The sequence below is a fragment of the Tubulanus polymorphus genome, chromosome 7, assembly GCF_964204645.1.
Source record: "Tubulanus polymorphus chromosome 7, tnTubPoly1.2, whole genome shotgun sequence".
In the NCBI taxonomy this organism is placed as follows: domain Eukaryota; kingdom Metazoa; phylum Nemertea; class Palaeonemertea; order Tubulaniformes; family Tubulanidae; genus Tubulanus; species Tubulanus polymorphus.
This window is the reverse complement of record NC_134031.1, coordinates 4340532-4368176: the sequence shown is the minus strand read 5'-3', so window position 1 is coordinate 4368176 and position 27645 is coordinate 4340532. Positions and strand designations below refer to the sequence as shown.

General features: G+C 39.2%; 1 protein-coding gene across 2 annotated transcripts in view; it reads left to right on the top strand.

The window, feature by feature from the left end:
• The window catches only part of LOC141908033 (disabled homolog 2-interacting protein-like), a 62157-nt gene that overhangs the window by 29528 nt on the left and 4984 nt on the right, over positions 1 to 27645 (top strand). Inside the window, exons 3-17 of one of the 2 annotated variants that reach the window (XM_074797811.1) lie at positions 4196 to 4270; positions 15126 to 15235; positions 15692 to 15792; positions 16965 to 17138; positions 20222 to 20443; positions 20588 to 20788; positions 21242 to 21382; positions 22029 to 22155; positions 22238 to 22400; positions 22849 to 22928; positions 23324 to 23502; positions 23585 to 23733; positions 24051 to 24217; positions 24540 to 24650; positions 25541 to 26953. In XM_074797811.1, the coding sequence (XP_074653912.1) occupies positions 4196 to 4270; positions 15126 to 15235; positions 15692 to 15792; positions 16965 to 17138; positions 20222 to 20443; positions 20588 to 20788; positions 21242 to 21382; positions 22029 to 22155; positions 22238 to 22400; positions 22849 to 22928; positions 23324 to 23502; positions 23585 to 23733; positions 24051 to 24217; positions 24540 to 24650; positions 25541 to 26953 (3413 nt within the window). Of the gene's footprint in view, positions 1 to 4195; positions 4271 to 6574; positions 6765 to 15125; positions 15236 to 15691; positions 15793 to 16964; positions 17139 to 20221; positions 20444 to 20587; positions 20789 to 21241; positions 21383 to 22028; positions 22156 to 22237; positions 22401 to 22848; positions 22929 to 23323; positions 23503 to 23584; positions 23734 to 24050; positions 24218 to 24539; positions 24651 to 25540; positions 26954 to 27645 lie in introns of those variants that run through there. The other variant, XM_074797813.1, reaches the window with a different exon arrangement.

Below are 27645 nucleotides of genomic sequence, written 5' to 3'. Positions count from 1 at the left end.
CGAGGTTGAGGGGTTGCTTCAGGTCGACTTGTTTTCAGGTCGGACGTACAGACGTGTATATATCGATGGTCTATGTTTATAGATGGTCTATGTTTATAGATAAAGCGCACGAATCGGCCATTTATCCGAGCGAGAATGTCCGGAATACGGGATGAGGTTGATTACGTAGATTACAGCGCGCCGAACCTCGACTCTTAAGACAACGTTTTAGTTAATTAGTTTCGAGCGTTAACGAGGGAAAGACCTAACGAGAGAGAGAGAGAAAGAGAACGACGACGACGATGGGCATCGAATTCGCCATCGGATAATCGCGCAAAAAAGGTCGAGGCGGTAGAGATACCTTATTGAACTTGTCATCCGTAGGCGGATTTCGAAACGGTAAACAAGGCGTATCTAGAAGCTAAATTCGTCGGAAGTTCAACAATCAGGGGAGATATTCATGAATTATAGAATTGTTAGCGAGATGACTGCGCATCCTATCGAGCCATCAGTCTATAACCGATCTCTGCGCCAGTTGAAATGAGTTCACGATGAAGTGCTGCCTGTCTGCGCGCCGCCGCAGCGAGAAGAGATAGTCATATTTTTATGCGTATATATTATTACGTAACTATATGGATTTCATACGTACGTATATCCGCAGTAGTTCTCAGCAAAGACGAAGAGGAACGAGGATGTTTATTTTGTCTTGGCAACAATTTTTTCCGCACCTTTTCGATATCATATATATTGAAATAGTTGTATAGCCACACATCGCCTCACTATACCAGTGAATGAATGTTTTTGCTGAAAGGAAAAAAGCGATGATTTTACGGATATGGAGGGTATTAAGCGTTAGGTCTACCGTCGATGATCTCACCGGTTGCTGGTAAAATGCGAAAGCGAATTTCTTATCTTACGCAGACTCGCAATAGGATAGAAGATCAGATGAACTCAGAACAGTGCCCTGAACTATTCAGTGTTTATCGATACAAGACCTATCGGGATGTACTGGTGAAGCTGACCAGGATATTTCGCTCTAGCCGTTCGAGTTGGGAACGTTCGTTTGACATTTAGACGCCGTCGTCGTCGTCTTTCGTCGGGATTTTTATTTTAATAACTACTTGTCTCCGCGGGTAGATGAGCCGAGCGGCGAATATTTCAAAAACGACTCTCTTCGAGGGTTTTTTTAAGGACTACCTTATTAGGTTTAAGCCGCAAAAATGTTCTCGTCCGGATTACGCGACTAAAATAAAAATGTTCTCGTCCGGATTACGCGACTAAAATTAGACCGATGATCTCCGCGGTCAACGTCGACCTCGTTTTACGATTAGAATAGATCTCGGTTTTTTTTTTTCTTCGCGACGATGGACGATTTATGGAAATCGGCCCCGATTTTATGGGCGAGTAAATATTTCAGTTTGAAACGTTATCCGAAGTTGTCCGGATTTTTCAACCGCGCACGCGGTAAACGGAAGTACAGGTATCGCGAAATCGGCAGTTTACGTCTGGGTAAGTGGGGATGGAACGCATATTTTTCGTGTTAGGTTTTAGTTAAAAGTTAAGTTTATTTCGTACTACGGTCTGGTGGCCACTGACCTGGAAAAATCTGAAAAAATCAAGAAAAAATCTGGGAAAACGGAATCTGACAAATTTTACCAAAAACCTGGAAAACTCAAGGAATTCTGGTCATATTGACTATGTGATTCATTGAGAAATGAATGAATATGAATTGTAACATTTTAAAACCTAGACATTTTTCTGATTTACTTGGGGAATTTTTTGTTATAACATGGAAAAATCAGGGAAAACCACGGGGATTTGTAAACGGACAGAAAGTGGCCACCGTGTACTAGTATAATCAGTACTGCTAGCATATTCAGTAAAAAAAAACCATAGAAAGAGCTCTGATATATCTATTTCTGCGTTATCAGATGAATTCTGAAATTGCCTTGCGTAATTGGCATTCTCAACTAGCTGCGTATTCAATTTATACATGATTGATATTTGATGAAGCAATGTCGCGCGCACGAAATTATGTACTGAACATCATTTTTATTTATCCAACCAATTTTTATGAACGGGTATTAACTTTAACCCTTCGCTCGGAATATCTAGGGATTGGCTTGTTATCTTTTCCGCGCGATTATCGAAAAACAACTAACGCAAAATTTGAAACACTTTCCGAATATAAGTCCGTGAACCCGGGGCCCTGGAGCCGTTTCAAAGTCATGGCTTAAGACCAGTCTAAGACCATCTCAGCTCTATAGCCATTCTTAACACTTCAGGGCCAAGTTCCATATTCAAGACTTAAGTCCAAAAGTGGTCTTACATTTTAACACTGGTCAAAAGTTGTTAAATCCGACTATAGAACTAAGTTGGTCTAAGATTGGTGTTCCCACAACTAAGGAACCCCAGACTACTATTGAACTTAAGTCTCGACTATGTATTAGTAACAGTAAATTTAAGTGATGGACCGCTTTGCTGATCTTAACACTTAGCAAATTTTATAACGTTTTATAACAATCCCCTCGGTCTTCTAATGGCTTTAGAGTCTGAGTCGTGTTGAACTGTTTTGTTTTGTTGGATGTTGAAGACAGTATTGATTCTCGGGTTGCATTAATTCTCAGTACCGGTGGTGCGCGTTGAAGATATCGTCTATAAGAATCCTGTGTCATTCATTCATTCATTCATTCATTCATACACACAGTCTTATGACTCATCTAATAATGAGTTAATGGCAGGATTTATAGCATTAATCTGTTATTATTCAGTCAATTTGCGGTCTGTCTGCGTTCCGTTCGTTCACTGGAAAACCTTCGTCGGCCGCGATTCGCTCATCTCCGATTCCTTGAATCGAATATACTTGAGTTAGTAGAAATGACAAATTTAGAATGATTTGATTACTGTACTGACTGCGGGAATTGTGGACTGGTACATTGTTCTAGCAGGCAATCAGGAAATCAGTTGATGCCAAACGAGCTGCTTTTCGACCCAGTTTCGTTGTTGTCATTTAGAAATCAAGGTTTGGAGGAACATTCGACTTGAAGTAAAACGTTGAAATTTGACTGAACTGAATCTCAGGGTCTGAGTGAAATGTACCGTAGCCAAAAACTGTGTCTGAAGATACCTTGATCTTGTTGTTGTTGTTGTTAGTTGCCTTCTCTTTCATCAGTCAGTGGTGTGAAATGTTGGCTTATCCAAACTCTTATCCGTTTAATGATAAGATTAGTGTTTATCTTAGCTCGCGTTCCCCGTTCTTCTGTAAAACAACTTCAAACACCTGTTTCTGTATAACTTTACTATCTACCTGTTTTTTTTTATCCCGACACCTGAGTTTTCGTATTCTTGTTTTTTTTTCCATGGGTGGTGGAAGTAAGTTCATCAATTTTTGCCAAAAACCTTTTTTCATTGGAATTTTGAGCGTAACCCTTCGAATGTTGTATTCACGCTGAAAATTCAAGTAGCATTCTTTTCCCAGAACAATGCTGCTCACTCACGTCTTATAAATAGCTGGTTATCGGCGTTTAATGATAGATAAACGATGACTGTATAGCCTTATAGCAGCCATCTTAGATATAGATAAATGTGTTATTTCGCGCTGGTGTAATGCGCTGCTGGTTATAGCCGCAATGTCGCAGTCGTTTTAGTATATCGCGGAATAATGCGTCGTCGGTTAAGTTGTTTTTTCCATAAATATGTCTTATGGGACGGCGAATCTAACAGCGACAGTAAGTCTTCTTCAGATATTCGCAGCGACCGAGAGCTATTTCTGTTTATGTTCGATATTTTTGTGTATTGAAAAAAGAACTGGGTCGGTTACGAAATGATTAGACGATTCCATGAAAGATTTTCCGTCTAACTTTCTCGAGAGTTGTTTTTGTTGATGATATTTAGGACGGTCCCGTGGGGGATCACAGAGCTGCCAACAGTTCCTGATTTTCAGTACTGTTAGTGTAACTATTTGTTAGTATTTTGTAATGAGAAAACTGGTTTGATTTTTTTGATGCGTACAGAAATATGAAAGATGTTATCGAGGGTCTTACTGTTGATTACTGATTAATTTGAACATTTTCTTACATATTTCGATGAAATGTTACTGATGAAAATTCATGGTGGTACTTTATTAAGAGGTTGGCAGCTTGGATCACAAATTTACCAAACGACCCTCGAATCGACAGGATTCTGATTCTCTTGTTTTTTTTCTGTGTATTTATAGCTAACGCAGTAACGACGGATGCCTATGTAAAAAGTTCAACGATCGACGCTCGTACTCCGGTAACGCCGAGTCCCGGTGAGTATTTCACAAACACGTCCAACAAAATGTACAAAATATACAAACACAAAATACTCATCAAACAGGGAGTGACGATGTAACAATATTTTTGTGGGATATTTCAAAATTTGCTCGGAGATCGGGTTCATTTTATCAATATGCCGTAGTACTTTAGTCCCGGTGAGTATTTCACAAACACGTCCAACAAAATGTACAAAATATACAAACACAAAATACTCATCAAACAGGGAGTGACGATGTAACAATATTTTTGTGGGAAATTTCCAAATTTGCCCAGAGATCGGGTTCATTTTATCAATATGCCGTAGTACTTTTCATCTTGAGATCTCTAGGTAATCAATCTACAGTAAACGTTGCCTTACTCGGACTTGGCCGTCTCGTACTTTGGCTTACTCGAACACGGAATCATTTTCCTGACATCCCGGCATATTTTCCTTTCCTTCAACTCGGACCTCGTTCACCGTGGACCAGTTTTGCCCATTCCCAGTTTGTCAGAGTTAGGCAAGGTTTATTGTATAATGATCGTCATATACAAATGTTTATATGCGCGACGCATGTGTTCATGCATGATATCCTGGTTTCATGGTAGTGAGAGTGTTAACTATACATTCATTTAAATCGCTCGGTCACATGTTTCGACGAATTTCATGCCAGATTAAGCTATTACAGTAAACGTATTATAGCCTCAATTCTATAGTTAACTTATAACATAATGAATGGTTTCCATCTGTACTTTTGGATTGTCTTGATTGTTTGGGCCTGGTAGGAGGGGATTGAAAGTACCTCTATATAACCCCACAATAATACCCCACAATACAGGCTATATAACCCCACAATTATCTATTTTTATGAATAGATAACGACCAACAATGACCAACACAACTGAAGTCAAAGTTTGGGATATTTTTAAGAGATTGTGAAAAATTAGATTCATTTTTAGATCCAAATGTGGATTATTCTGCATTTTTAAGAAATCGTAAAATAAACTTAAGTGGATTTTCAAGTTAAAATTTAACTCCTCGGCCGGGTTAAATGATGGAGGTATTAGAATAAAGCAATCCCGGGTTTCTGAAGTTGACATTAATGTAGAATTTCTAAAATTCCACAGGGTCAAATCTCGTCCGTTTAAAAAGATGTTGCATATTTTAAAATAGGGATTGACCCTGATATTTATTTGATTGGTAGATTTCGTTTGATTTGTTTTGATTTGGTGTCCCTCACGCCTGCAAAACAGGGGGTTCGATTTTGAAATCAGAAATTGAAGTATTTAGCCTAAGTGTCTAGTAATGAATAATATATGATTGAATGTTTGTTTCGCAAACATATCAAGACATTCATTCACAACAAGACAAGAGTTCATACATTCGACCAATATGTAAGTGGTCCACTCAAAAGATTTCATACATATATATTAATGAAGTTTGTATGGTTTTAAAAGTACGAATAGACTTCGATCATGAATGCGGTAATCTTGACCAAGATAGTCACGTCACATTTAGCAGGTAAACTTCAAATTCAATTTTCAAAACATCGACTCTCATTTAAACATATTTTATATCTTCCTATAGCACTACCACGTTATGGAATTTGGTAAATTTTTGTGAGATTGGGGCCTGGAAAATTTCATCGTGGTATTTGTCAGTAAAAATTTATGGTTATTAGTTATTTTTGGAATGACAACTCTAAGTAATGTAAATAATTTCCTGTGAAATCGTGTGACAAACACCAGACATTCGTGATAAGTATCTGTGATGGTTATGATAAGCATTCTTTGATAAACCCCTTGTTAAAATGTATATATGCAAGCCGCGTAATGCGATCACAGTTTAACGGTTTGTCACTCTCGCGTTTGGGGATAATCAGATCGAGAAAACTTGTTTGTTTGGTTTGATCATGAAACTTTCGATCGAGGAAGTCGAGAAATTCCGTACGATCACGCGCTCGCGCTAGCCCCGTCGAATAATCTACTTATGAATAGATTTCTTTTTTAAATTCTGGAATTCGTCTTTTTGTGATCGAGAAGTCAAAAAGGAAATAGGGTGTCGTTTAGGTGGGTTACTCGGGTGTACGCGCGGTATATTAGTAACAGTACATTTTATCGGCGTGAAATACCTACCTGCCTATATCTGGTTATCTGGTCGTGTGCGCCTCTGTAAATTATATCACTAGAATTGACATATACATAGGAGATTACACAATTCGTGTATATCCGAACTAGTACTGATTGGCCTCATTCAATTGATCAGTATTCCTCATAAACAACGCAGTGGTCGCCTTTCCTTCAGTGGCGCGAATGAAAAAACCACCTCGTAATGATATCGGCGAGGATTATTACGACGCCCGAAGGATATCATCGTCCTCTACGTCTTCTGTTTTAACGAATTGTTTGTTTACGCGCGGATTATTTCTGTGTAAGGTTCGACGATGGATTTATTCAAACTGTGTTCGGGACTGTCGGCCGACGTGGACCGGTCCGATCGCTACAGTCTCAGTAAGTTGGCTATCGCCGTATTAACCCTTTCCCGTCGATCGGCGCGCTATCCTCTATTCAGCTTGTGGTGAAATGGGTTGACGTCTGTATCGAATCAACAAATCAATCAATGCTTTATTTCCACCTAGTAATCAAAATATTTACGGGCCATAAATGGGTTTACTATTAGTTTCGATTTAGTATGGGCCTGGTGCACATATTCCAGCGCTGTTCTCTATGTGTTGGAATTTTATAAGGCCCGCATTCGTGGCTGCTGAACTAGCAAGGCTTTCGATCCCCCAAAAAATTAAGAATGATTAAGCTTAATGTTTTGGTGTAATCTTCCATTTTTCGTATTAGCTCGATATATTTCAAAACAACTATCAGCATTGATAGAATATTGACGTCCATTCTGGTAGTAGCAGCGGATACTTAATAAGGGGGTGGCTGATTTTCAGAGGGGTGGATGTAAAAATGAAAGTAGTGGCCACCCCTCTAAAACCTGTTGTGGAGAACAATGATTCCAGATAATCAAAAAGAAACTAAAAAAGTGTGCACAAGGCTTTACGTAAAGCGTTAAAAGTATGGACTGTTTTCGAAATATCTCTTTAGAATTTCTATCCCGTCTATATTGAACCGGCCTCTACAGCTGTAGCGTTACAAATTCCTCTAGTGCTTGACTTCAATCTGCGTCGATTTCATCTGAAAAAACGACTTCAAAGTCTTTTCACCGTCGCTCACGTATCTATATATCGTATATATACAATCGATAAATCTTTCACAAATTGATGAAAAATCGATGACTATCCGAACGCATGGTGAACACCTGTTACATCGATATTACTGCTATATAAAGCCAGAAGCTACCCGAGTATAGCACTTCAGTGCACAGAGAGATATACCGCTGAAAAACAAAGGCAATTTGAATTCATGCCATTGAACAATGAAAGACCTTCAGATCTTTTCATCGATACATACAAATGCGTAATACACAAGACCACGCAGCTTGATTTAATTTCGCAATTTATCAAATATCTCGCATATCAGATATATATACACGACTAGCGCAATAGGGCACGATGTTATAGGATTGATAGCAGGCTGGTTGGCACGCTTAGCCGTAAGTAAAAAAAAGCTTCTAATTTCAATACCTGAATGGGGCTTTCTTTCGCCCTATTATGGGTGAGAAGACACTTAAGAGTGAGTGGAAGACTGTCTGCCACTGCACCTCTGAAATCTGCTATTTACGATCAGTTTGATAATTCTCTTAGGTTTTGAAATATATTTCTTTTTGTCTGCGATAATGGTATTTCTTAATGCATTAACGATAATCATGTCGGAAAATCGTGATTTTCTTTTCAAATATAGCGACCAGTTTTCACGTGAATGGATGATCTCTTATAGTGTGTCTGAACATTTCTAAAAGAAATCTGGCCCTAGGCTGAATTCACGTTGGTAGTTCATACCATAGACAAATATATATAAGTGTGGCGTTTGAAATAGTTGTGAAAAGTCTACTGAATAGAGTTGGTTTAGAAATGTAATCGCTGGATTTCATTTCATCTTGTTTTGAAGTATGATATCCTCATGGTTCTTATTGCTGATTAGGCTAAAGTTGAATAAGTTTTTTTGTCGTTCGTCAAAATCGTCACTGTACATAATCCATTTAATCGATACATTTCAAGGGTACCTTCGTAGTGATCCCTTAAAGCCCTTGCACCCCTTCCATTGCGCAGGATTATTTTTTCTAACCCACGCGAGGTCGAACCCGTATGGCTGTGGGTCCATTTTTTGTAAATCCGTAAAACACCTGTAAAGCCGTGATGAGTCAGGCTCGGTTTTCAACAGCTAGTTTGGTCTGAACTGTTTGTAAATAGCTTTTGCCTGATTTTCTCAATCCATCAAAGGATTAGTTAGAGAGGGAGTGAGTAGCGTTCTTGCATAACCGAGAAGAAAGTCATCTTTGTTTTATTCGAATGAGCTGAAAGTGGTAATTTTTTCCACGTTATGTTCGCTGAGTTCAGTTGATGCTTACCAGCGTGCTCTCTCGACTTCGGAAAAGATGACTTCTCGTAGATTATTGGCTTCGGGGTCAGTATCGAGATCTTGGGAAAATTCTTCGAAAGATTCAGCAGTGATTCATTCGAAAATCTGCGATACAATTTTTACCAACCGGTGAGATTAAAACCCGCTATAGACAAATTAAAAGATTGAAACTAACAAAAGCCATGAAAATCCGGATGCTTGAAGAGACCATCGTCGGGTTTGAGTCTGAAACTTATGTGCAATGCGACATGCCAACTGAAATTATTAGTTCAAACAACTGCCACCAGGGGGATTGTTAAGTGAAAGCACCCTATCTTTCTTCAATCTTCTTTGCTAAGTTCAAACTTGCTACAACATCAGTACTTAGCACTTGATGCACATATGATAATGATCTCCATATCCAGTATATGTGTTGGTCTCTAGGTAATACCCCTATAAAAAAGTCGTATTTCATTAACTGATTAAAGACTGATTTCAAAACGTTAGTGTGGTATTTTAACCAAAAAGGCAGAAAACCCGTTATTGCTGTTTTCAGCAATCTTATGATTTTGGAAAAAAATTTGTTTTTTTTAATCGTTCAAATGTGTATCTAGTGGGTTCTAATCTCATTCTCCATAGGTGAGTCAGTGTTGCAATTCTACTTTTTTTACTGACATAAATCTCCGAGAGAATTGAGAAGATAGCGCTTATTTTGTGTCTAGATCTGAGACTAATCTAATACTCAATCCTGCAGATTAGTAATCGATTTTACCACCGGGTGGCGTCAATGGTTCGCGTTTATTATCAGCGATCACGGCCGAAAATCTAATTAACTTTTTGCCGTGAATATGCAATTGTCAATTGTTACGCGCGTAGGCGGGCTCAGTTTGTTTAATTGTTGCCATGGTTACTCGAGTTTTCTCATTCATCAGAAAATAAGTTATAACATTTGGCTTCTGTATTACGTATACTTGCCTTTTCTTTAACCCTTTCAGTCCTGACTTATTTTCACCCTTAACTGCTGGAAATGTTTCGAAAATCTAGAAAAATTCCACCTCAGTGCGTTGTTGTATACTGCATCTACACCACAGTGCAGTGTATCGTCAATCACTCACATTTCATTATGTTTGACAGGAGCTGCCATCTTTCAATAGAAATAATGACTAATTACCGATGAAATCGATACCCCTCGATGCGAAGTACTAGCAAAGTACATAACCAATTTATACGCCGCACCACGCTGTAGATGAACTGAAAGGGTTAACGTGTGTGATGTTTTATAAATGAAAATACTTGTAGAACAGTTCCTTAAACTGAGATTATTTAGCTCAAGTCTTGTATTTAACTTGTTCTTGTCCCATCATGTTGCCGTTTGCGAACTGCAGGCTTCAAGTGAAAATGTCAAATTTAAGTCGAAGGACGAAATGAATATAGATTTTCCAAATCGTACGCGCGCACACGAACACCGCTCGGCGCCGGTGACGTAAACAGCGAAATCTCCTCATCTCGGTAATAACTCATCGCGCGCTTCTTCCAGAGACACACGTACATCACTTCAGTATGTCACAGAAAAAGGACGAACGATGAGCTTTCATCTTTAGAAAAAAAAGTATGACGCATGAAAGAAATAATACTGCACAAAGAAACATATTGACCTTTTATCGGATGGAATACGACTGGAAAGGGGAGAACGCGCAGTCTAAGTTGCCATCATATTAGTCAGCGTTATTACTCAAAATGTGTCTTAATTTCTAGTCCCACTTAGTACTAAGTGTTACATGTTTCTTAGTCAACATTTCGATGACTCTAATTCATTGACGTTATGATGACTTGAGAAGCGAGTCGACCGTATTTTTCGAAATTTTTTCGTCAATGAACTCAATCATTAGAGTCCATTATTTTAGATTCGATCATAGCTCGAAAGGTCGATGTCAGCAGTACGCTCTCTCCCTCTAACCTCTGTCGTCTCTCCGCTCTCCTCTCTCCTGTCTGATTGTTATGACGCTCGAATATTCAACAGCATCAACGGCACAGCATCCATCCATCTGTCCCAAGGACATTGCGGATGAATGTGTGACTGTGGAAATTCTTGCGCAGGCTCCAGTCTCGTACATGGTAGCATTATGATTACATTCTCTAGGATGGATATTCAAACTCTACGATTCATGTTTTTCGATTCGATGGTAGGTTGATTATGACTACATAGTAGAATTGCGTCTAACGCTATGTCGTAATGAGAAGAGGGACGATATCATTTGATTAGATTGGGTTGCAGAGGGAATGGGGAGGGATTAATAGTAGCGGTATCGTGATACCGATTGATATCGAAATCTCAGGCAGCCTCGAATGAATTATGACTAGGTTTAAAACATCGGAAATAAACTCAGGGTCAAACTTACCCAACAGCTAGGGAACTAAACTAGGTCCAGAACAACATTTGATATGGTAAGTGGATGATTTGTTTTTAACCGTAATTCTGTGTTGTTTTGAAATTGTTAGATTCAACGGAGTGAGAATAGGGAGGAGGCTGAACTGTTGTTATACGTAACGTCTCTGATAACATCAGACACTTTCTCAGATGACTAAAGCCTAACTCGGGTCTCACGGAGATCCGATGGATCATCTTAAGAACACTCGTGTCACGTTGCAAGGTCGAGATGCCTGAGCCAAGACTGTAGGTCGTGAGGTCGTAGCCAATGAACAGCGATGTATATACATCACATGACTTAAGCCTTTGGTTCAAAATTATGGTGGATCTAAGGTAACCTGAGTTTAGGTAAGATCCGATAAACGAGTCTTGTCCGAATCAGCACCTCAACCTAGTGATGTCACGTGAGTGTTCTTAAGACTGAATCGCAGACGATCGGATCGGATCTTGACTGGTTGCCGATTCCTTATGATCTTAATTATGGTCTTTCTTATGATCTAATGATTCCTTATGACCTTAGAACATGACTTCAAAATCTGATTACGGTATTTCAACATGTTATTATTGGGGAGTGAGGTTTGTTGGGGCTGTGAGGAAGGAAGGAAGGAAGGAAGGTTTACAGACATGTGCTGGATCTATGATTCATCTACCTATATATATATATATATATATATATATATATATATGAAGGGGTCAAGGTGTACGTATATATTCAGGTGGATCTCGGTTGTGATCTCATAATCACATGTAAAACAGGTGTCTTACTTTCAAACGATATATATTCATATCACGTTTTTAATATCTCATCTCGGCGTTGATGTATCTTCCTACTGAGTAAGAGAGCCGCAAACCTCCTCCTCCTCGCTGCTGCTGCTTCTTCTGCGTCATCGGAAACTTAACTGAAATTTATCGTTAACCGCGCGCACGCGTGTTTTGACGTCCTTGAATTTTAGAATCCGTCGAAACAACTTCTATCTATATAATGCGTAATGAAAAACGTCAACGCGGATTACATTTCGCCGGAAAAAGGGGATTTGTTTAAATGATCCTGTATGGAAAAAACGCTTGATCTCCCCGAGAAGAATCAGGTTCAGGGATAGTGCGCAGCATTCTTGAAATATGGATTTTTTTTGTATGAATCTGAGATTGTAAAATTCGGGATCTGGCTCCAGAGTTCGCGATCAACGCCTAACTCAGGTCGACTAGGATCTGATCATATCATCGCAGCATTTAAGTCTGCGATCTTTCAATCAGGAATCTTTTCGACATGATTGTACTTGTGACCTAGACGGATTGATGGCATACTGATCGCAGGCCGAATCGTAAGAATAGAATAAGTTATATTTCCTACCACATAAGGCGAACTGAGCTAGGCTGAAGTTTTGAATTTAGCATTGACATCACTTCACCTTCTATGATTTGACTCACGATCTTCACCGCGAACTGTGGAATATCGAAATATATATAAATATATATATATATATATATATATATATATATATATATATATATATATATATATATATATATATATATATATTATATATCACGTAAATATATTATATATCACGTAAATGTAAGATATTTGTTCACTCTCTCTGTGTGTTGACAAACGATATTAGTTACAAGGATGATTCGATTTTATTCGGATTTATTGATTTTAGTCATTCGAAACGACTGTTCGTCTATTCACGTTATTGACATTCGACGAATCAGTGAACAGATCTTCAACCGATAACGCTCAAACCGCGAGTAGTCAACAAGTCTAAGCTCTCGCTTAGGTTCTCCCATCCTTGGTCGGTGAGATGTTTTCGTAATTGTTTTTCGTGTAATTTTTGATCGCGAGCGAGCGGTGGGTCGGGCGAGGATTTTCTTCATCTTACCGAGAACCCGCGCTCACAGTTTGTAGGCGTGTATCGTGAACAAAATTCGCAAGCGAGCGCGCCTCGAAGGAAAGTGACATGATGGAATTATGCGGGATTAACGTGCCGGTTAAGTATGACTGTTCGTTTGTTGATAATCCGGAACAAATAACTCTCCCGTAGAAGGTAACATCCTGAAAAACAGATCAGCGAAATTGTGACCATATACGAGAAACGTTTTCGGGTGAAGAATTGTTTTATGACCGTCTCTTCTATACGCTGGTTATTGTGAGAAACACTTTCGGATCGTTTAAAGGATACATTATAGAAACTGTCGTTTATCGCGATGGAAGTAATTTCGCGGAAACCTCCGAAATGTACGTAAGTTGTCATATCTTAGCCCAAAATGTTGGTTGCATTCTAGCACGACCTCGGTCACCGTCGACCCCAATCTAGAAGATTTAGTTTTTTTTTAAATGCCATATCTTAACTTCAAATGTAAGTTACATTCTTGCAGGACTTCAGTCTGCATCGTGCTTCGATCTAGGAGTTTTTTACAATGTCGTATCTCCACCCAGATCCGTGGTAACGCATCAGCGCTAACATTGATTCAGCGCTGTAATCGTCATTAAGTTATCTCTGATTTTATTGTCGTTTCATTAATTTCGATGACGTTGATTCGAGTTTTCGATCGTGTGTAGTGTTCGATGTAATTGCGTCGATATTCCCTGTGTATTCAGCTATTCCCTTACGATTCGAAATGCGGCTCTCATTAGTGTCTAATTGTCTGAATGCCGACGATGTCGCTGGAACAGGATGATGATCGTGCACTGTAGCATCTCCCGCTTCAACTCTCAGACGTGGCTGCAGCACTTCGTTCTTAATCGGCTACGTTTCCGTACTGAAACATCATCGGATTTTAACATTCAACTCGTACCCATTCAACTCGTCCCTCTTTTTAAGTTTCGATGTACTGAACTACACTCGATTTTTATCATGTTCAAGTTTCTCGATATTTCCTGTAGCATCGCGGCTGGTATTAACGAAGTTAAAAAAGTCGCGTGTATAGAACCATTATCGGAAATAGGTTTTTTTCGGATGTCAAAAATATCTTCCGTTGCGCGTAAACCTGATGGCGCAAAAGGAAGATTCATTTTTTTTTGCTTTGATGTCTGACGAACAAAGCCAGGAAAAATAAGTAGGTGAGGTGAATAGCTTGTCAAAATACAGGGACAAGTTGTCGGCAATAGAATACGAGTTGACCTGCTTGACCAAACATCACCATGTCTCATGTGCTGTCTTGTTGCTGAGAACATTTACATATTTATGCTAAGACTCATACTTTTTGAGCTAGAAAATAAGATAGATCCACTTCTACAGTCCTGTAGATTTTATCTCTGAAACTGAGATCCAATTTTACTTGTGCTTCAAATCTAATAGCAGTTCGAACTGTAGCCTTGCTTCCTAGACGCTGTTTTATTGCTATTAGTTGAATTCGATAGTAGAGTTGTAATAATCTTAGAATGAACTTATTAGTCTGTGGGTCTGGCTGTTCCTGTTCGTACTGTTTCTAATGATTATGTACCCTATAAATCAATCATGATTTTACCTCATTATCGATGTATATGTTATGCTTGCGATTTCTGAAAATTCACATTTGTACAGCATTTAGTCTAACCTGCTTAACCAGGATTTTCACTCTCAATCACAGACATCCCCTATTATATGCGATTTAATATTAATGATAAATATGATAATACTAAATATGATTATAATTATGCTTATGATCATAATTTATTTTTTTATAGCGCTATTCTATAGAATAATCATAGCCCTTTATATAGAAAAGGTTACATGAAATGATAATCATGAAATTGTTAAAACACCGTACTAGAAAATAATTGGAATACTAGAAAATAAAAACAAATTGTAAGAGACATTACATACAATGGTAAAAGCGTTCCTAAAAACTTATGTTTTATGATTTTGTTTGAATGCATCGACAGATGAAGATTACCTCGATAAATTGCATGTAAAGATTTCGATGTTTTTTTTAATTATCGACAGATACGTCGTACGAGAAGGCTCTCGGTGAAAGGAGGGGTAGCGTTCCAGCTCTCGCGCAGTTAGATAATATCGATAATAATTCTACCTCATCGCCAGCTTCGAAAATTGCCGTAAGTCTAACGATAGTAATAAAACAAGATATCGATGAAATTGTTCTGTCGATAAGATTTTTATTGCACTCGAATTTAAGTCGAAGGAAAGATGTCTACGGGGTGGCCACTGACCTTGGAATCAGAAAAATCTAGAAAAAATCATGGAAAAATCTGGGAATTTGTTAAATTTTGCACAAAAAAGCTGGAAAACTCGGGGAATTTGGATATGTTATTGACAACGTAGTTCTTTATCAAAATGTGATTCAATGAAAAATGAATGAATTGTAACATTTTAAATCTAGAAATTTTTCTGATTCCCTGAGGAATTTTGTGTAATCACATGGAAAAATCAGGGGATTAGCAAATTGGCAAAAAGGGGCCACCCTGTTCTAGGCTATTGATGAATCAGTCCTGATACGTTCATTTCGTTGATATTACTCCTGTATTCCAAAATTCGTTTTTTTTCTATTGTAGAACTTTTTTAGCAGACGTCCGTTCAAAAGTAACCTGAAGCGCACGAAAAGCGTGACCAAGTTAGATCGTAAACGCTCGGGCTCCGCGTTGGAACATGAATCGTAAGCGATTTTCCCAAAACTCTCCGAATGTATATTATTCATTCAAACGTTTTGATTTCTTGCGAAATCTGGCGATTAATCTTTTCATTTCATTCCATTTTTAACGGCATCGTTTTAATCTTCTTTTCGAAATCATGTATTTAGTAGTTTAGTTGTTAGATAAGTACGCGCCATGCATGTATCCGTATGAATTGATGAAAGAATCGTACATCTAGAATTAACAATTTGATTCATCTCTCTAACTAACTTTTTCAATGCATGAATGACGCAAAACATGAAATTAATACGAAGTTTATATGCTTTAAGCTTGCTTAGAAATCATTTTCTAGATTTTTTTCATCATTAGCAGTAGCGATTTTTAGACTATTTCCTTTATATCCGTTGACAATATATTCGTCTGTTTTTTTCAATTGTTTCATGATATTATTATCGCTTTAGAACAACCCACCTCCGCTTGGAATAGATATTCGTTGTGTTTTGTCCTTCGAATTGACGGGTAGTTTTCCTAAAACTTAGTCACTCTCGTCACAGGTTCCTACAATGTTAATACAATATCTAAACTTATCAAGAGACGTATATACGAATACGGTATAAAGTATTTGTATATGAGAATATAGCCGCGATTACACGGGAGTCGATTTGGCGCTGGCCAAACTCAGACCCTTGTCAAATTTAGCCTGTCCTAATTAGGGAGCACTTTTACCAATCACTCAAATACTCAACAATGCTGAACCAAAGCGGAGTCACTTCCAACAATGCTGAATAAAAGCGGAAAACAAGAGTCACTTCCGCAACCAGTAGCAATTCAGACGCACATTCGTGCTAAAATTTAGCTCGGGCCTGGTCCGACATATCTTATCGGGCCAAACTGGTACTCGCCAATTTGGCACCCATGTGAACAGTTGTTCCGGGCCTAATTTGGCACGGGTCATAAGTGCTTTTGCGATCGCGGCTTATGATTTCAAGAACTGCATTTCAACAGCAGAGCCAATATAAAACTGGAAACCTTATTTGCTCTACGAATTTTTTGTGGGGTGTTCCTTGATTTTGGCTTGTATTAAGATCTCCCATTGTAGACCTGTGACTGAAGGACTAAGTTCTCTGCTATTTCAAGCTTGGTGGGGCGTTTTATCGGCAGTTTTTTTGTATGTTTATTTGTCTCCCGGTTTCAGCCACAAAATCTCGTCGTCCTCCAGTCCGTTAAAACGTAGTTTTAGTTTGGGTCGAATCAGCCGTAAGAGTACAGCGTCGAGCGGCAGCGTCGTCGTAGGTGGCACCGGTAGTAGTGTCACGTTGCCTGGAGCGTACACGCCCGACGAATCTCTTCCGGCCACTATTGATGAAAGGTGAGGTGGTGATTGCTACACAACAAATACGCTATAATTAGTCTTAGTCTAGACAAATTATCGAATTCGTGGATTGTTTTGGTTTTCGGGAATTCATTTATACAACGTATCGATGTAGATTTAGAATAATCAGGATTTACCGATGTTTTTGCATGATGTGCAGTGCTATGGCGCATGAATTTAGTTCTTCATTTTATACATAAGGCTGAAAAAATGATACCTTGTTTCTCCGCAGAGGGCCGGTTCATTTTGAAAATTCCAATGAAATTTGTAATCAGTTCATTTCTCTAGCAGCCGGGTCAGTCATTGCTAGTCTGATCTTGGAGTAATCATTGAACTCCGAGGTCTGATCATGATTTTTAAAAGTTATGTACAGAGAGTGTAGGTGCCTGGCTGGGTCAACTTTTAGCCTCAGCAGATGGGAAACAAGGTATCATTTTTTCAGCCTAACATATAACTTTATTCATATCTAAATCCTTACTAAATGTTTCTGAATCATATGCATGTTATTTGTATAGCCGGTCGGTGTAGGGTTGTGTGGTATTTTCGTGTATGCGATTCTCGTGTCACGTCCGCTTCGTTCCTGAAGGAATAGTCGTTAGCGACTGGAACTGTTCGGGTGTAAGATTATCGGCGCAGACAATAAATGGCGAATTATCGTGATGAGAATTACGAATAGAACGGGCGGACTGTGAACTAATCGCGATCGATAAACAACTGCATTAGATTCCATCCGCAACTGGCGGCAAAATCTCTGAGAAGAGTTTGATTTTCGAACTGGTTGATTTTTTTGGGTTCGATTTGATGCTAGCACGAAAGCAAAACCAACAAGACTAACTCAATTCTCTTCATCCCTTCGGCCATCGATATTTGTCTCCGGCGACTCTGGAAGCAGAATCCAAGGCTTCTAACTCTTTGTGGCATCGGGTTTTCTTGGAGTGGCCGCATTTCAGTTTTCCTTATCATCTTCATATCAAAACCAATTATATAAAACCTATGCACTTTTAAAATTGTGGCATCAGGTTTTTCTTCGGGTGCCCGCATTTCCTTATCATATCAAAACCGATTGAATAAATAAAACCTATGCGCTTATGAAATTAAACTTGCATTTTTTACATCAGGGTGTTTATTATGAACCAGAATACGCTATTAGGACTCCTGTGATTATTATTCACGATTTTGATTCAAATGCGGGGGTGGTCATTTTTTCGCTTCCATTTCTTTCACTACCTTCGGTTTGTCAGCAATTTTCCCGAAGCGTTTGATGCCGAGGTTGCGCGTTTGAATGTCAGTGGTGACATTTCAAAAACCTTTACATTCGTGTTTTTCATCAGCTTTCAGCGAAAGTGTGATGACAAACTAATTGAATTTCCCTTTCATCAGCGCTCGACATATTTGCTATTTGTAGCCCCCGAACTCGTACTCGTTATCACGGGCATAAATTTCTCTATTCCTCTCAACTCATAAGCCACCATCACACTCTTGAGACACTCTTGGGCCACGTTGGCCCGGATCAGGCCCGAGTTAAATATGGCCCATGCCTAGATAGTGCATTCACACGTAAACCACTCACTTGATATCAAACAATGCTTAAGCAAAGCGAAGTGAGTCACTTCCGGAACCAGGTGCAATTCAAACGCTTAAATTTGACCCGTTCTAAAATTTGGCTGGGGCCTGGTCCAACGTTTTCGCCTCGGTTGGGCCAAACTGGCACGGGCCCATTAGGCACCCATGTAAATGGTTGTTCCGCGGCAGGCCCAAAACGCTTGTGTGATCGCGGCTAACTCCGGGCCCAGTTTAAAGAAGAAAGTTCAATTTTCCATGTTATCGATGAAACAGCAGTTGTTATCCGAAAGGATAACGATAAAACCTTGCTGAAAACAGATGCTCTCTTTGAAATTTGACTTTGAAAATCGTGTAAAAAAGCCAGATTTCAGCGCCGTGAGTTCGATGCAACCAAGTTCACGACAACGGATTAACTTCATTATTGTGCTTTGATGTGAGTTTGAAAGGCTGCAGTTGTTTTGCTGTTTGTCTGATGTTGTCAGTTGTAATCTTGATAATGGATCTTTGTTATCATTGTTTTCGCCCTACATCCGATTTCATACCTGGAAAAATCATTTCTAAAAAAACCTATCAGATACGCCTCTGAAGAACAATGAGGTTATTGCGAAAATTGAAAATACATAAAAAATTTCGATAATCAGGGGCCGGTTGCATAGTCATGGCTTAGACTTAAGACCATTCTAAGACCAACTTAGTTCTATAGCCAATCTAACAACGTAGGACCAGTCTTAAGATTTAAGACCACTTTTGGACTTAAGTCACGACTGTGCAACTGGCCCCAGGGTTCTCAGCGTGACTAGGGCTTAAAAAATCAGTTTGTTTCTGATGATTCTACCCTGGATCAAATTTAAACTTAAAGTTATTCTGTTACCGACTCCATATGCTCAAACAATTCTAGATTCAAATTTGACTCTGATGTTATATTTTTGAGAATGAACCGATTTCTTACTCAACTTTACATATAACTGTGTAATTAGCTATTTTTTATTATGCTACTGGGTCCAGTTTCACAAAAATGATAAACTCTTGTATCGATTTAAGATATAGATTGAAATATGGAAGAAATTAGATCGATTTAAAGGGTTTTTCGTGAATTGATCCTATTCTAACCCTTTCATGTGTCTACACCACAGTGCGGTGTATAGATCTGAGATGGACTTCGCTACACACTGCATCCCGGTTTATTGATGTTATTAGTAATTAGTTTCTATCTCTTATTGAAAGATGGCAGCCCCTGTTTAAAATGTAGAAATATTAGTAACTAATTGATACACCGCACTGTGGTGTAGATGCACTAAAAAGCGGTATGCTTGTTATACAACTCACTGGGGTAAAATCGTTAAAAGTTTCAAATTATCTGCAGCACTTTCTCGAGTATTGATTAGTCATCACTGAAAGGGTTAATGAGTATATTCCTTCAGTTTGTTATCATTTAGATATAACTGTCATTCCAATATTGAGTTTAATCAGTAAATCTATACGGATTGACTAAGAACGTGCGTTTATGTTATTTTCAGTCCTCCCGGACCGGTTTGCATGAGAACGTCGCGGTCACACGAATCACTGCTAATCACGAATTCACCATTCCACACTCAGGATTTAACGGCTGCCGATGTCGTCGTGCGGCCGTTACATCACAGCATACTGAAACAAGACAACTGCTTCCAAGTTATGAGCAAGAATAACCATAAATATTATTCGTGTCGTTCGGCGGCTGAACGAGAAAAATGGCTTCATTGGTGAGTAAATGATCTGTAGAATGTTCTACTTCAAAAGTACAGTGTGTACTGGTATAATTGGTATACAGGGTGGCCATTGACCTGGAAAACCTTGAAAACTCAAAAAATCGATTTTCAATATTTTTGTTTTTCTTTTCTCTTCAGTTTGCGAAGAACGATGAACCCGGACGACGACAAAATCAGGAGAACTCACAACTCGCTGAAAATCTGGGTACAAGAAGCCAAAAACACGCCGCCGAAGAAACGTTATTTCTGTGAGATATGTTTAGACCGGACGTTATACGCGAGGACCTCGTCGAAAACGAAAGGAGACATGCTGTTCTGGGGAGAACAGTTCGATTTCAGGTTAGTGTTGTATCAGGTTTTTTTCGTATTCGGACCGTACAGTCCCCAACTTACTCCTTTAAAACTCCATCAATTTTGAGAAATAGGCAATTAGAAATTTTTGTCTAGATTTTAGCTGTACGGTAAACTAAGCCTAAATCGATACAGCTGGGAGCAGGATTTGTTTTTACCCAATTAGGCGGTTACCGATTTAGAAACTGAGTTTAGGTAGATTAAAGAATCAAAATTTGCTTATGAAACCACTGAATTAATGGTTTAATGAGATAAGCAGTTCCAATTTAGGAGGAATAATTGGGATGTAAAAATGATGCAGATACTTCTTCGAAATGGGAAATTTTGTTCCTTTAAAACCCGTTGAAAACTTGTTATATCCAGGAGTGACCGATCTGTTGGGACCCTGTCTGTTGTTTCCATGGTTCTATCATTCCATCATGTGTCATTTTATATTTACAGCAATCTTCCGTCGGTTGACGTTATAACAGTGAATCTCTATCGCGAACCGGATAAAAAACGTAAAAAAGAGAAAAACGTGTTGGTCGGTTATATAAATATACCGGTTACAGAAATACACAGTCGTCATCTCATTGAAAGATGGTATGTATTAATTAGTCGAGAAGATAAACAATATCTGTGCAGTGTTCTCCATAGGCTGGAATTTTAAAACATTATTACATCGTGGCTGCTGAAGTAGCAAAGCTTTCGATCCCCCAAAAAATAACAAAAATCTAAGCTTAATTTCGGTGTAATCTTCTAATTTTTACATCAGCTAAATATAATTCAAAGCAGCATTGAAAGAATATAGACATCCACTCTGGTAGTAGTGGAAGATATTTTATAATGGGTGGCTGATTCTCAGAGGGGTGGATGTAAAAATTAAACGGGTGGCCGCCCCTCTAAAACCTGTAATTGAGAGTACTGCTGTGATAAATACAAGATAAATTCTGCAATGGTTCAGCCAAAGATGTAAAGTTCTTGAGTTTAAGGGGTATATATTTGAGGAATATTTTGGCTATAGATCAATAGGCATGCAGTATGCCTAAGAATGGCTATTAGCAAAATAACATAAAGAGGGTCCTCTTTATGTATTTTTGCTATTAGTCTATAGCTGAATCGTTGCTCAAATATACAAACCTTTTACTCAAGAACTTTACATACATTGTTGTTTGTACTGTGTGTTCTGCCATATTTCCTATTAATCTCATGAAGTTCGTTTTTCGATTGTTTTTTTTTTCATACGCAGGTATACGGCTAGTTGTGCAATACTAGGCAAAGGCAAGGAGAAGAATGAACTCCCGATTATTCGTATCAAGGCCAAGTATCAAACTATTGAAATACTGCCTATGGTTATGTACAAGAATTTCATCCAGGTAGAATAAATTACATTCATTTCTATTTCTATTTTTCGCTTCTATTACGTTAGAAAATACTTCGAACGTTATTATATTCCAGTATCTGACTGATAATTATTTGGTGCTAGTCGATGTACTTGAGCCGTTAGTGAGCGTCAAGGCGAAAACCGACGTGGCCACGTCTTTAGTACACATCTTTCAAAATCTTGGCCAGGCCAAGAAGTTTCTAACAGACATCGTGATGGCAGAAGTTGACAGGCTAGGTAATATATATATGGGTAGAACAAAAACATTGATATTCATGTGCGTCGCCAGAAGGGGTTGGAGTGCGGATGACCCCCTTTTAAATCCAAGTTCAGCATACTTAGTTCAAAATTTCCTGAAATTTCCTGAATATTTTGCCTGAAAGGTCCAGAAAACACCCCTCTCAAGCTTCGAATTTCAAAAATTTAAGACTATTTAAGAACATTCAAGCAATTCCAAGGATTCAGAAATGCTCGTTTGTATGATTCTGTCCCTCTTTAATAAATCTTATTGTTTGAAACTTATTAAGTTATTTTGACTACCCCTGACTGTTGGTTTAATTCCATTATATTTGTGTTGCTAAGTCTATCTTATTTGTGTGGCAAATTACCAGTTTATGGGGGACATAATTCCTGAAATAATGGTTAATTAGTTATGAATTTGAGGATTTAATTTGCTTCTGTTTAGATAATGAACATATGACATTCCGTGGGAACAGTATTGCTACCAAGTCAATTGAAGCATACATGAAACTAGTCGGAGATAAGGTAAAGTATAAGATTGGTTTCAGCGCAAAATTTAATCTTCAATTTTCAGGGTTGCCACTTACTTTGAAATCAGAAAAATCAGGGAGAGTTGGGGAATCTTCTTTTCTTTAAAAAAGTCAGAAGGAAATTTTTCAAAAAAGCTTAAGATCTGAAAAAAGTCAGGGAAATTTGTTGAGATAGCTAGATCATGCGTAAAATCAAACAGTTTCCATCTAAGTCTTACGTAATTGACAGAGTTAATTAATTGGATTCTTAGCAGATTAAGTCAAGGGAAAACAACATGCATGTCATGGAATAGTCAGGGAAAAGTCAAGGGAAAAGCAAGTCAAATGAAAGTGACCACGCAATTTTTCTTCAAATTACTCTAATGCAATTATATGTTCCTTTTCCTTCAGTATTTACACGATACATTGAGCGATTTTGTGAAGTCGATTATCGAATTTCCCGATGATTGCGAGGTGGATCCGTCCAGAGTGCTGCCACCTGCCAGTCTACAACAGAACCAAACGAATCTGATGATGTACTGCGAAATGGCCTGGGTGAAAATAATCAACAGTTTCTGTTACTTTCCAAAGTATGCTATAACTTAAATCCGTGCAAATTAACGGGTTACTTTAAGCGGCATCTCATCTCCTGGTATGTAATTGATTTTACAGAGAATTGAAAGAAGTTTTCGCTAGTTTTCGTGAATGTTGTCATCACCGCGGTAAAGAGGATATCAGCGACAATCTCATCAGTGCTTCAATATTTCTACGGTTTCTATGTCCAGCCATACTGTCTCCTAGTCTGTTCGGTCTCAGTCAAGGTTAGTTTTAAAGCAGAATATCATATTTGCCTGAATTACAAGTCTAGTTTTGGTTTAACACTATGGTTATGGAGTCATTACATGCTGGGGCCAGTTGCTCGAAAGTTGCTTAGAGTTAACCAGTGGATAGTTGACTAAGTGACAATTCAAAGTTCTTTGTTCCTATGGTATTTAGTAATGAATGAGCAACTATTCCTTAGATTAGCTATCGAAACGAATGCTTTGGGATTGGCCTTACGTGTAAATCATAACTTATTGCACCTCTGACCCAAAAAAACGTTGAACATACATAATCAGTTTTTGGCATTATTTTGTAGAATATCCAGATGAGAAATCAGCACGGAATCTCACATTAATCGCAAAAACGATCCAGAGTCTCGCAAACTTTACGAAATTCGGCGGCAAAGAAGAATACATGACATACATGAACGTTTTTGTCGAACGTGAATGGGCTACGATGAAAAGTTTCCTAAACAAAATATCCGTAAGTTTACCACGGTTTTAAACAGATTTCTCATTTTAGTCCTCAAACAAGACACTTATCCTCATTGCCTTTCTCGACCCAAGAGTAAGTGGGTACCCGGCCTGAAAGATGACTCCTCAGTGCCTCCTCAGCGCCTCCTCAGTGCCTAACAGGTGCTCGGGTGTTACTTCTCCCCAGGGAGAGATGACTAATGAAGCGGTTGGAGTTATAGGCTGTGGTAATAACTCCCAACTAAGGAAAAGCATTGTGTCTCAGTAAAAAGGGCGCTATAGAAAATTCAATTGTTATTATAAGAATGTCATTCAATTTTATCTATTTTCAGTGTACAACTGAATCATCAGATACGCTTGATTTCGAAGGTTATATCGACCTCGGGAAGGAGCTATCCATTCTACATTCACTGCTTGTAGAAACGTTGGATAAGGTATTAGAGGTAGTTGTTGTGTGCACTGGGGGCAGTGTTCTTTTTATTTTGCTTCTCGGATGAATGCAGGCGAACATTGCTTTCATTTGTATCTATTTGAAAATCATTCGATATCAATATTCGATATGCTGTATTGTCGCGAGCAATGTTTGACTGTATCCTTCTTTCAAAAAGACTGCGAACTACATTTGGAACGACTCAGTTTAAAACTGCAATATTTGATAACAGATTTAATTTGCTGATTTGCTTTGGTTGCCGGTTTGAATCTCCTGTTAAAAGCATGTTAATTCGTTGTTGTCTCCTTTACATTGTTACTGTTCTTGATGTTGTCCTCTTTGGTTACTTACTTCTGCGGTGAACCTCCTTGATCCTGTATTTTTGTGAATCCTTATGGATTAATATCGACGACCCAGTTAGAATGACCCTGTGTTAGGTTTTCATTGATAATAGTTAATAGCTCTCTAACTTTTTGCCTTCAAGGTTAAATCTTATTCGCAACTCCGGAACTGGGACCAGTTTGACAGTTGCGGGTTAAAAATTGACTGTAGACAATAAATACTTTGTCTTCAGAACTGTAATGACATTGAGAATTTTAAATCTCGTCTTAGAATTTTCCTTTTTGAAGAACATTTTTATTAGCAATTCGAACGCGTCTTTAAATTGTAAACTGCACTGCAGTGCGGTATACGTATAAATGTCTATTATTGTTTTATTATCAATGCTTTGAAAATTTTGACTGCATTGAATCCAGATTGTAATAGAATCAATAAGATATAATAGAAATAATTACACTAATGCAGAACAGGCATATTTGAACAAGTAAATCTATGGGAATCATCTCAAAATTTTCAAAACTCCACAAAATGAATGATTAATTTTCTGCCATCTTGGTTTTTCAGCCGTCTGAGAAACGTTTGGACGATTTAACCGACATTCTGAAAAACATCACGCACGCCGTCGACAACCCGGACCTGACTTTAAAACGGCCGCGTTCGGTCGCGGGCAGCAGTCGCACGCGTAACTACGACAACGTGTGGGAGAAAGAGAACACGCCGGTACGCGGCGACGTGCTTTACCCGCCGGCGTCGTCGTCGACGCCGGAACTACGTCGCAACAGCGGCGCGCGAAATCTCGACTTCCGTTTCGGCGACGCGGATCTAACGCAGGTCTACGATCGTTGCGTGATGAGTAATTTAGCGCGCGCGCACCGCGCCTGTCAGCAAACGACGCACGAAGACAACGCGTTCTTCAGCGCATTAGAAGACACGAGTTTGAGTCCGAGCGCGTCGTTCAACCGTCCGATGAGAGACTTGAAAGCGAACGAGGAGAAACTGAACGAGTCGTGGAATCAGATGGTGCGCGCGGCCGAAGTCATCAACGGCGGCGAATTCATCGATTTGATTCCGTTCTCCGACGACCGTGTCGCGAACGGCGGCAGCGGCGGAACGGCCGATAACCGCAGCGAGATTAGTCAAACGTCGAACGTCGCGTCGTCCGGATATCAGAGCTACGGCGCCAGTTTCAGTCAGTCGAGTTCGCCGGTCGATTCGGCAGCCGTACCGGAAATAACCCCGACGCCGCGGCAGCCGTTATCGTTCGCTAACCCCGTTTATAGACATCATCAACATCATCCTCAACCTCATCATCATCATCATCATCCAGCCAACAGTTCTAGTCACAATAATAGCGTCGGACGTTCGAAGAAAGTCTCGTCGGTGAGTTCGGGCTCGACGAGCAGCGAGGACGGTTCGTTACAACGCCGCGAACGCAAAGTTCCGCCGCGTTCGCCGGTCATCAAACCGGTTGATTTGAACGTGCCGCGATTCACCGGATCGTCTCGCAGCGATGAATGCTTACTGATGCCGCCTAGCGGTAAAGCGCGACACTATCGTTCGTCTTCGCTTTCGTCGTCGCCCGGTTGTTACCGATCGGCGAGTTTGACGCTTGCGTCGCCGACGTTAACCTCGCCCCCGTCGCCGGGACAGACTTCCAAATCGTCGTGGATGGCTAACCAAGATAAAAACATTTCGCGTAGCGCCGATTTTTCCGTTTCGAAAAGCAATTCGTCGCAACAAAGCGCGCCGGTTAGTCACATGCGGCGTACGGCGACCGATACGGTGATATCGACGACGTCGCACTCCGGCGCGAATTGGGACATTTCTCCAGGATGGTCGACGCCGCCGGACAGCCCGAGATATAACCCGGCGAACAGTCAGCGTAGAGCTTCGCTGCCGATACCGACGGGATCGATCCGAATGGGCGTGCGCTCCGTACAACATAAACTACAAGCGCAAGAACTCAGCAAAGTAGAGGTGAATATTTAATAGATCGTGTATAATATTGAAAAATTCGAAGTCGTGATTTATTTTCGTATCGTAACTCAATGAGTGCTTGTGTTTTAAACGAAGCTTACGCGATATAAAAAACATCCTGTAAGTACCGATTGTCAGGGTGCTATTATATTCTACCGATCTCAGCGCCCTTATATGGTCTTAGTTTACTTTTTTCATCAAACGCTTTTTCATTCATGTGTACAGAATCTCGAGAGTGGACATGGTCATAGCCTATAGTTTTTTGTCCCCTGCATGTTAGAAATACGTACATATCATAGGCTCGTGCGATAAAAACCCACTATGTACAGATTTAAAAGTTTTAAAACCAAGAATTAATTGAATCAAAAAGTTTTAAGATGACACAACATTTTGTACTCTCATTTGAGGATTCTAGGACAATTGCCCCCCCCCCCCCCAGAATGATAAAAACCTTTTTAATCTGGATTAACACCACCTGAATACAGCTTCATGTAACCACGTAACCTACATACAATTGTCTTTATCATTTGACTTTATAGGTCATTTGAGATCATTGTTCACGCACCTGATGATGATCTCTAGTGACAGTTCGAAATGTTGTGTCTTAAAGAATTTTGATTCAATAAATTCTTGGTTTTCAAAATTTCTAATCTGTACGTAGTGGGTATTTATTATATCATTTATTCTCCACG